The sequence below is a fragment of the Bactrocera neohumeralis genome, chromosome 5, assembly GCF_024586455.1.
Source record: "Bactrocera neohumeralis isolate Rockhampton chromosome 5, APGP_CSIRO_Bneo_wtdbg2-racon-allhic-juicebox.fasta_v2, whole genome shotgun sequence".
NCBI classification, from domain to species: domain Eukaryota; kingdom Metazoa; phylum Arthropoda; class Insecta; order Diptera; family Tephritidae; genus Bactrocera; species Bactrocera neohumeralis.
The window spans coordinates 26,630,014-26,639,340 of record NC_065922.1 but is presented as its reverse complement, the minus strand read 5'-3'; the positions used below and the strand labels follow the sequence as shown (position 1 = coordinate 26,639,340).

The following is a 9,327-nucleotide window of genomic DNA, read 5'->3' as shown; positions in this document are numbered from 1 at the left end:
ACCTAAGAGTCTTCATTACTGCAGAAGTGTCTTCACCATGCACAGAAGAGCAAAAATATCAAAAGATTGGACTATTGGACAGATTTTTCAGATTTCGGTAATACAATGTCTGACGATTTAAAAGACCGGGTACATTAAGACTGGTCAGCGACAAACAGAGAACCTTGATGAGATTCAGAAGGAAATATCGAAGGCTCTGGGTCTTAGTGGAGAGGGATTGGTGGGGCATGCAGAGAGGTGTCCAATGTCATGCGGAGACTCTTTGCACGCAGGGCATATACTGGAAATGTCGGAGAGGCGTCGGTGACCTAACCCCGTTTAGATCGGAGGCGATTTACTCATGCCCGTCTGTATGTCTCTATATATGGTAAGCGAACTAGTCCCTGTTTCTGAGATATTTGCACTCCAAATTTTCTACCAAGAAGTTCATTTGTCCAGACAATCGATATCAGACCACATAACATATAGCTATGGATTCCTTTTTATTTGTGAAGATAACCGACTCTGAGTAAGCCAACTACTGACACCCATAAAATGCTGTACATAACCCCCAAAATAGGAAACAATTTGAAGTGCGGTGTATGAGCTCATTTATATCTCAAATGTATGTCTTACTACAAATGACTGTAATACAATTATAATTTGATTATACATTGAAGTTGAACAATTAATCTTAAATGCTATATAAAATATTTTCATATGGATATCAAAAAGAAATAAGTATTGTTATAACTGTAGTGTGAAGCAAGTGCCCACTTGGGCACTGCAATCACTCCCTCAACCGCGCAAATAACCTAGACAAAGAATTAATCGTCACTCTCTTCGAATGTGGGACTACTCGGCGAATATGCTGGACTGGTTGGGCTGTAACCTTGGGATGGTGCCGTCGGCGAGTACATCGGTGATGTGGGCGAGTAATTGCGTGCGGTTGGTGTGTATGTCGGCGATGTTGGTGAATATTTGGTGCTACTCGGTGAGTAGATCGACATGTTGGGGGAATAGCGTGGACTTGTAGCCGAGTAGCTGGAGCCGGTTGGACTGTATTGATTGGCCGGTGAATGCTGCGGTGAGCTGGGCGAATAAAGTGGCGATGTTGGTGAGTACTTTGGCGAAGCCGGCGAGTACTGTGGCGAACCGGGCGTATATTGTGGTGAACCGGGTGAGCCATCATATGATGGTGATGGCGGCGAATAAGTTGGCGAAGTGGGTGAATATTTGACACCCGTTTGCGAATATGCCGGTGAAGCGGGTGAATAGTGTGGTGAAGCCGAATAATTCGGTGAGGTTGGTGAATATGATGGTGTAACTGGCGTGTAATTTGGTGATGATGGTGAATACGACGGTGACGTTGGCGAATAACACGGTGAAGTTGGTGAATACGATGGACTGGAAGGTGAATAAGACGGAGATGTGGGCGAATAACTGGGTGAATTTGGTGAGTAGTTCGAAGATGTTGGTGAGTAAGCGCTGCCCGGCGAATACATATTTGTGCCACTGCCCGAAAACGATGGACTAGACGACTGATAGTTTGAAGTCGGCGAATAGACTGGTGATGTTGGTGAATAACCGCTGGTCGATGGCGAGTAGCCAGTCGACTGGGGTGCGAAATTCGGTGTTGTTGAGTAACGTGGGCTTGTGGCCGGATACAAGGGGCTTGTCGGTGAATAGTTCGGACTGGTTGGTGAGTAATTGGGTGAAGCGGCACCCGGCGATGAAGCGGTATAATTTGGACTTGTCGGCGAATATGATGGTGAAACGCTGGGCGATGGTGGTAAATATGGTGACATCGAGGGGCCAGGCGAACTAGGCGATGAGCCAGGATGTGCTGGGGACCAACTTGGCGACATGCCGGAAGCATCGGATGCGGCTGATGGAGAGAAGCTGGGACCACCAGGTGTCATGCCACTCACTACAAATGAGAATTGGAGTCAAATAAAATATGTATTTTAAGAATATAGTATGGCAAAGGAACTTACTTTGACCAGATGGCGAGAAATAACGTGGTGTGCCACACTGTACCCAAGGTGTCATGGGTGGTGTCATGCTAGGCGTAGCACCAGCGCCAAAGAACATTGCCGAACCGCCAATCATGCTCGAGCCCAATGTGCTCGGTATTTCAATGCCGTAACGACACTTCTCAGCATCGAGCAGCAAATCGAAACAACCTGCGATTTGATAGGAATTTTTATTTAAAGAATGCTTAATTGACTCTTCTTGCAATGCCCTTCACTTACCCGTGCCCATACGCGGCAATTGACCCATAATAATGTTTTCCGACACACCTCTCATCGGATCGGTTTCCGCATGCGCGGCGGCATCCATCAACACGTCGACGGTTTCTTCGAATGAGCAACGCATAAGTGCACCAGTGTCCTGTCGATTAATGCCGTGACGTGTGATGGCCATCAAGTGACCCTTAGCTGTCATTACGTCACACAACAAGGCCAAATGACGATAGTTCACGTACAAGCCGTAGAACTGTAGCACAGCATTCATTTCCTTTTCCACCGATTTACGTACAGCCTCTATACCCAATACTTGGAAAATTTCACAAATATCGTTCGATGAAGTACGCACAGGATCCACATCACGTTCGGAGAGTACTTTCATCATTGAAGTACCGTCAGTTTCCAGTAGCCACTCGCCAATGGCCTTAAATTCACCCGTCTCCGTGATAACAATACGTTTTTTACTGTCCGTTTGTGGTAAATGCATGTACACCTTGCCAATGGCTTCGATGCCCTGCAGTGTCATGTCCGAGAGCATATTCGCTTCAATACAACGCAAGAACATATCATCCTCCATTTTATCGACTGCTTCGTCTTCATCTTGGAACTTGGTCTCCTCGTTGTTCATGATACGTATGCGCAGCACCAATTTGTCAGCGTTGTCATCATTGAAAATACAATTCAAGTCGTCACCGAAGCCGGCGTTGATCTTCTCAGCAATTTGTTCCATAGTTAATTTTTTGTCAGTCATGCGTTTGCGATCCAATTCGATACGCAGCAACCAAGGTGAAATGCGTGTCGGATCGAAATCGGGCATCTCATAGTAGACGTTCACGAATTCTTGATCCTCCGAAATGACAGTTCTCTGCGGGTCGGGATCGTAGTAAATGGCAGTGTTGGCTGTCACCTTGCGCAAGGTGGTGTGTTCCAACCGACACAGCACGTTCTTAGCTTTTTCGGCATCACGCGCCGCACCGCCAGTAAGGAATACAGTTAGTGAGGGCGCTTTTGGTTTCTTCGATATGTTAATAATTTCCTTTAGACGCGGCACACCCAGTGTTACGTTCTTCGACGACACACCAGCAAAATGGAAAGTGTTCAGTGTCATCTAAAAACACATGCAAATACAAAAATTATTGCAGTAACCAGATAATTTAGTATTGCGCAGATGTGCTTACCTGTGTGGCGGGTTCACCCAAACTTTGCGCGGCCAAAGCGCCCACCATTTCGCCGGGGTTGGCTTGTGCCTGCTGGAAACGTGTTTCAATCTCACCAATCAACCATTCGAACGCCTCGGCTGAGAGGCGGAACTCCTCCGCTACATATTTTGTGCACAGCGTGGAGCGCACCAAACACTGGAACAGCAGTGTGGCGTTCTCATTGGCTTGTTTCGAAAGGTGATCATTGCCAACCACAATGACGCAGCGTTGCAACAGATCGCGTACGCCGTTAATTACGCGCAGTGGTGACAAATCTGTGGGCATGCGCTTATTAATGTGGAAAATCTTCTGTACATTCCAAATCATGCGCTGCAAATTGCAAGGCAATACAACCTGAAAGAGATAAGACAATATAAGTGATAGGCGTTCTCAACATGAAAGCAGAAAATTAAGACATCCTACCTTAGAATCGCCATTGGGGAAAATTTCACGCAATGCTTCACGATCGCGACACAGTTGATCCCACTCAATCTCCAGCTCGGGCAACGCATTGCCACTCTCGCTCAGCTCTTTGATCACATCGTCGGTGAAAACTTTACGCATATAACGTTCATTGGACCAATCGAATTTGAATCTCTTTTCAAATGCTTTGTTGGACAATTTGACGGTTGGTAAGTTCTGAAACTCTACGGTTTCACCAGCCAAACCGTCCTCGCCGTAACGCAACTGAATCAGCTGACCCACAGAATTACGCACAGTACCGTCGTAGTTGACCATAACCGACTCCATAGCCTTTATAAGACGACGTTGAATATAACCGGTTTCAGCAGTCTTGACAGCAGTATCGATAAGACCTTCACGACCACCCATAGCGTGAAAGTAGAACTCGGAAGGTGTCAAGCCGGCAAGATATGAATTCTCCACGAAGCCACGCGACTCAGGACCGTAATCGTCTTTAATGAAATGCGGCAATGTGCGTTTACGGAAACCGTATGGTATACGTTTACCTTCGACGTTCTGTTGACCCACACAAGCAATAACCTGTGAGATATTAATATTGGAACCCTTCGAACCCGACACCACCATAGCCTTTAAATTGTTGTATTCAGTCAAAGATTTCTTAGCAGAACCACCAGTTTTGTCACGAGCATCGTTCAAGATACGATTCACTTGGTTCTCGAATGTCTGACGCAAGGTATTACCTGTAATTTTGAAAAGAGTATTAGATTGTAAACGAAATAAAAAAGTTAACACATACCGGGTGTGGGCTCCAACTCCATGTTGTGCGCTTTTTGAATAACGTTTATGACATCGTCTTTGGCTTTCTTGATGGCCATCTGAATTTCGTTATAGGTCTGCGGATCAGCAATTGTGTCACCAATACCGATGCTGTGACCCTCGAGCAATAGCCAATTATTAATTACAGTCTGAATGTTACCGTAGAAACGACCGGCGATTTCGTGACCCAATTCCAAGAAACAAATATGCAGCAGTGAACCCGCCGATGTACCCAATGTCTTTTTACATAAGATACCCATAATCAATTCACCATGTTCGACCATAACTTTAGTGTCACCAGGTGAGATCCACTTGTAGGGACCATCATCTTCATCATCTGGATGTGTAGAATGTGTGCGTATCATGTTTACATTGCCGGGTATAATCAGTGAAAATAACTGTTTGCCCGTCCATAGCGGACGAGGTTTCAAAATACACGGCTGTGGTACTTTGCCGTCCCATGTGGGTAAGAACATAAGCAAATTCATCATTTGTTCACGCGTAATGAATACATCACGTTTTGTCATCTTACGTACAGCTGTTAGAGTATCCTGCACAATACCCATGACGGGTTTGTTAGCCTAAAAAAGCAATTTTCTAAAATATTACACACTGCTACAAAAAAGTAATATGGTACGAACCTGTGGCGTGATAATTTGACGTGGTGTAACGTGTATATTCTCCACCTCAGCACGGGTTTCCATCGATTGCGGCACGTGCAAGTTCATTTCGTCTCCGTCGAAATCAGCGTTATATGGTGAAGTACAGGACAAATTCATACGGAATGTAGACCAAGGCAATACCTTGACACGATGCCCCATCATACTCATTTTATGTAATGTTGGCTGACGATTGAAAATAACCAGATCATCGTCGCGTAAATGTCTTTCTACTTTATACCCACATTGCAAATGCAAATCTGATGGTTTTGGGTGAAAACGCAAATCTATACGTTCACCATTGTCACGCACAATATACTTAGCACCAGGATATTGTGAATTACCACGTCGTACCAATTCCTGCATACGATCGATATTAAAGGGTGTCACTAGCTCTGGAAATGTTAAATTTTGCGCAATGGAACGTGGTACACCGACTTGGTCAATACGCAAATTGGGATCTGGTGTGATGACAGTACGTGCCGAGAAATCGACACGTTTACCCATCAAATTACCACGAATACGCCCTTCTTTTCCCTTCAAACGCGCCTTTATGGCTTTGAGCGGTTTGCCAGATTTTTGCATAGCGCGTGGCATACCGGGCATGTCATTATCTACTAGCGTAGCGACGTGGAATTGCAACATTTTTATATTCTCTTGTATAACATGCGCTGCAGCACCAGTTCCTTCATTCTTTTTCAATTCATTGTTTGCTTTAATTATATCCGCAAGTTTATGGGTTAAATCGTCCTGATTCTTAGCGGCGCCAAACATAACAACAGCTGGACGCACAGCTAATGGTGGTACAGGCAATACCGTGACAATCATCCAATCAGGTCGTGCATATTTGGGATCCATACCAAGAATGAAGCATTCTTCATCAGTTATATGTTTTAAAATTTCCCAAACACGCTCCGCCGTTACTATGATTTTCTTTTCCTGTACGTTTTGAATAAAAAATTTTGTTGTAATAAAATACAATAACATTCATTGGTTTTTATTGTTTACCTGTGAGTCTTCATTTACATGCTTCCACTCGGCGGTCAACTCTAATCCGCTACGTCTCAATGATGGTTGATAATGACCGCAACCACCGTGACCTTGTTTTTTATTAGGATCCGCTTGTTGACCATCTTTTGCCATATCCATATCCTCACCACCCTCGCACACAGTCTTACCTTTACACAAATCATATACATACGCCAGACGCTTTCGTGGCTGTCCTTTTGATTTCATAACAATCTCCTTAATTTTTGGATTTTGCGGAGATACTAACATTTTAGAGCAATAAAAGCATACACAACGCAATATCTTAATTGTCTTTGTAATAAAACCAATATGAAAAACTGGTTTCGCCAAATCGATATGGCCAAAATGTCCCGGGCATTCTGTCATATTACCAGCACAGGTTTGGCATCGAGATGTTCTATCTATTACACCTTGACGTGGGTCCATTAGACCGCCCAACTTTGGTCGACCACCTTCCATGGTCTCGGCAAACTGTACGCCTCCTTCTGTAACGGACATGCGACGCTACAAAGTTGAAAGATAGTTAGCAAAAATTATATGTATCATTTATATCTCTAAGCTTGTCTTAATACTTACAATTTCATCAGGTGATAAAATACCGAATTGCACACGTTTCACCTGGCGTAATGGTGCCTTGGAATCGTTGGTCGCCATTTTTTAAGTTTAATTTTTTAGTAGGAAAAACTCTTGTTAAAAACACATAAAACTTGTAAAAAAAAAAAAAAAAAAAAAATTCCGCTGAAATCTGCAGACGTCAGTTGCGCTGCACTCGACACGATGTGTCTCTTCCACAAAAGCCTCGTTCGTTATCGACGTCGCAGTTTCTTCTGGTGAAATTTGCAAATTTTTCCGACACCTTTTAAAGCTGCAATTTCCACATGTGCAATACAAAAAATGATGCGCACAAGTGCAGCAACACCTCAGCTGCAGTATTTACAAATTTTTGTTTATATTTTTCGAGAATTTATGCTATTTTCAAATAATAAAATTGCCGCACGCTGAAAGAAATAATTTTGCCAGTGGCGAAAAGAAGCGAGTGCTTCGCGCGAACCCATGGTCGCTATATTTATATCCGTCAAAACCTACAGAGCTGCATATTTTAGTATTTTACGAAGAAATAAAAAAGATAGCGAGATATTTAAAAAAACAAGTAAAATATTTTTAAAACAAATATATAACTTGTTTACTTTTTTAAAACTTACGGATTTTGGTACATCTTTATGTAGAGAATTTAAGCAATTTTTTATTCTCATATTATTAAAAATACTACGTGATAACAACTCTGCTTTTTCACAATGTCAAGCGTTCACTGAACTTACCACCCAATAAATGTAAATAAACATAAACCAATCTAATAATATTTTTAGAACGAGATACTTTAATTGAACTGTGTTTGGGTACTTATGAACATTTCTACCGAAATGTCTGAAATTACACCAAATTCTTCTAAACCGGCTATAGCCGAAAAAGACTCCAAATATAAAGTGCAAGGTTTGAAACTTTTTATTCGAATCTATGAATATTTAACCTTTATCTTCTCTTATGTCACGGCGTAATAGCGGCAGCCTTCCTTGGTCTGGTTGGTGGGGTATCTGCGATATTTGGATTTTCCAAAACACTAGGAAAAGCAAAACAATCTCATAGTAAACTGATAGAGAAAAGTGGACGTGATGCAGGTATCTTGCTTGAAGAGGGTTCTGCGTTGGCAATGCGCGCCTTAGGTTGGGGTACATTATACGCATTTATAGGTACAGGAGTCTTTTGTTACGGTGTTTGGAAACTATCTGGGGCGAAAAATGTGAGCCAAATATGAAATATTCTTAACACTACTTATCTATTTTATATCCACATAGATGGAGGAGTTTCGCCTAAAAATGGGTCAAGGTTTACCAAGATTAACGAAAGACACGCCCCCAACAAGTCGTACGGATTTCGAATCGCTGACAGATTTAATGAAATACTTAGGTTCAGGATGCAGGGAATAACTTTACTTAATGGTCACATGCATAAAAATTAAAGAAAAAATTAATATTAAGGAAAACAGCTTATAATGCTCAGTGCTTTAGAACATAACAAAAAATATGTAAAATTAGACTTTTAGGTAAAATAAACCTTATTTTTGTTTATTTGCCAAATTTTCTTCAATTTTGCTTTCTTTTTTGATAAATGCATTGTGCTCGCATACCTCTAAAACATTTCTTAAAACATCTTGAAATTCTGCATAGTCTTTCTCCATAAATATATATGCTTTTTGACGGAACTCAATTGATTCACGTATAAATCTTTGTAAATCAGGTGCATTCTCCAAGTAGGCACGGTTTTGTGGCGACAATATAGACATGTCAATAATTGGATGAGGCTTTAGTTTGAACGTCTTTAGTTGTTGAATGGAATCACGCCAGAGTGTACTCCACTCTTTAATCTCTTGTCGCAAATTCTCTTCATAGCTGTGACAGAATTGAAAATGGTGTTACAAGCCAATGTAATTAATAATAAGTGTGTATATAGCTAACATACCTCTTCACTTCGCCATCTTCCTGATTTTCAAGGTCTAGAATGCGATTTTTTCTTTTTGTTAGCACAAAAGCAACTTATTCTTGTGAAGATATGCAAATGCATACATACCATCATTTAATGTTATATTGAATATGCTTTTAGTGGCATTTGTGGGTTGTGATGCTTGATTGATTATAGACTCATCTAGCTCTACAGTGGTTTCTGCTTCAGTATCTGTTAAAATTGGGGCCTGCATATTTATATTTAAGAAGTTTAAATTATATATATAAATTTTGTTTAAATGAAAATGAAATTGCCAAACTATTGTTGCGCCTTTTTCGAACGTTCTTCTTCTTTTTATTCCTAATCGTTTACCATTAAACTTTAAAGCGAAATTATTTATTTAGTTAAAATCGTTGTATTACTTCTTAGTTAAAAAACTTAAACTTTATACTTCAAAATAATTATAGAATACAC

General features: G+C 41.5%; 3 protein-coding genes across 3 annotated transcripts; 1 reads left to right on the top strand and 2 right to left on the bottom strand.

Moving 5' to 3' along the window:
- Positions 1-573: 573 nt before the first annotated feature.
- LOC126757900 (DNA-directed RNA polymerase II subunit RPB1) lies at positions 574-7,387 on the bottom strand. The gene is made up of 9 exons (XM_050471802.1): positions 6,931-7,387; positions 6,334-6,858; positions 5,308-6,264; positions 4,647-5,247; positions 3,851-4,590; positions 3,407-3,781; positions 2,235-3,336; positions 1,977-2,165; positions 574-1,909 (listed from the first exon to the last, which is right to left on the bottom strand). The coding sequence occupies exons 1-9, from the start codon at positions 7,006-7,008 to the stop codon at positions 807-809; spliced, it is 5,670 nt and encodes a 1,889-aa protein (XP_050327759.1). The 5' UTR covers positions 7,009-7,387; the 3' UTR covers positions 574-806.
- Positions 7,388-7,665: 278 nt separating this feature from the next.
- LOC126759138 (transmembrane protein 242) lies at positions 7,666-8,489 on the top strand. Its single transcript, XM_050473758.1, has 3 exons — positions 7,666-7,845; positions 7,914-8,152; positions 8,208-8,489. Exons 1-3 carry the CDS (start codon positions 7,758-7,760, stop codon positions 8,337-8,339), a joined length of 459 nt encoding a protein of 152 aa, XP_050329715.1. The 5' UTR covers positions 7,666-7,757; the 3' UTR covers positions 8,340-8,489.
- LOC126759137 (uncharacterized) lies at positions 8,444-9,209 on the bottom strand. The gene is made up of 3 exons (XM_050473757.1): positions 8,980-9,209; positions 8,872-8,905; positions 8,444-8,801 (listed from the first exon to the last, which is right to left on the bottom strand). The coding sequence occupies exons 1-3, from the start codon at positions 9,104-9,106 to the stop codon at positions 8,468-8,470; spliced, it is 495 nt and encodes a 164-aa protein (XP_050329714.1). The 5' UTR covers positions 9,107-9,209; the 3' UTR covers positions 8,444-8,467.
- Between the last annotated feature and the right edge of the window lie 118 nt (positions 9,210-9,327).

What these genes read in the sequence shown, in the direction of transcription:
- LOC126759138 (XM_050473758.1), top strand. Translation starts at nt 7,758, where the DNA reads ATGAACATTTCTACCGAAATGTCTGAAATTACACCAAATTCTTCTAAA. An exon ending in CTCCAAATATAAAGTGCAAG is followed by an intron (nt 7,846 to 7,913) that starts GTTTGAAACTTT and finishes ACGGCGTAATAG; the next exon opens with CGGCAGCCTTCCTTGGTCTG. An exon ending in AACTATCTGGGGCGAAAAAT is followed by an intron (nt 8,153 to 8,207) that starts GTGAGCCAAATA and finishes ATATCCACATAG; the next exon opens with ATGGAGGAGTTTCGCCTAAA.
- LOC126759137 (XM_050473757.1), bottom strand. Translation starts at nt 9,106, where the DNA reads ATGCAGGCCCCAATTTTAACAGATACTGAAGCAGAAACCACTGTAGAG. An exon ending in CAATATAACATTAAATGATG is followed by an intron (nt 8,906 to 8,979) that starts GTATGTATGCAT and finishes ATCGCATTCTAG; the next exon opens with ACCTTGAAAATCAGGAAGAT. An exon ending in GAAGATGGCGAAGTGAAGAG is followed by an intron (nt 8,802 to 8,871) that starts GTATGTTAGCTA and finishes ATTCTGTCACAG; the next exon opens with CTATGAAGAGAATTTGCGAC.
- LOC126757900 (XM_050471802.1), bottom strand. Translation starts at nt 7,008, where the DNA reads ATGGCGACCAACGATTCCAAGGCACCATTACGCCAGGTGAAACGTGTG. An exon ending in TTTTATCACCTGATGAAATT is followed by an intron (nt 6,859 to 6,930) that starts GTAAGTATTAAG and finishes TCAACTTTGTAG; the next exon opens with CGTCGCATGTCCGTTACAGA. An exon ending in GGAGTTGGAGCCCACACCCG is followed by an intron (nt 4,591 to 4,646) that starts GTATGTGTTAAC and finishes TCAAAATTACAG; the next exon opens with GTAATACCTTGCGTCAGACA.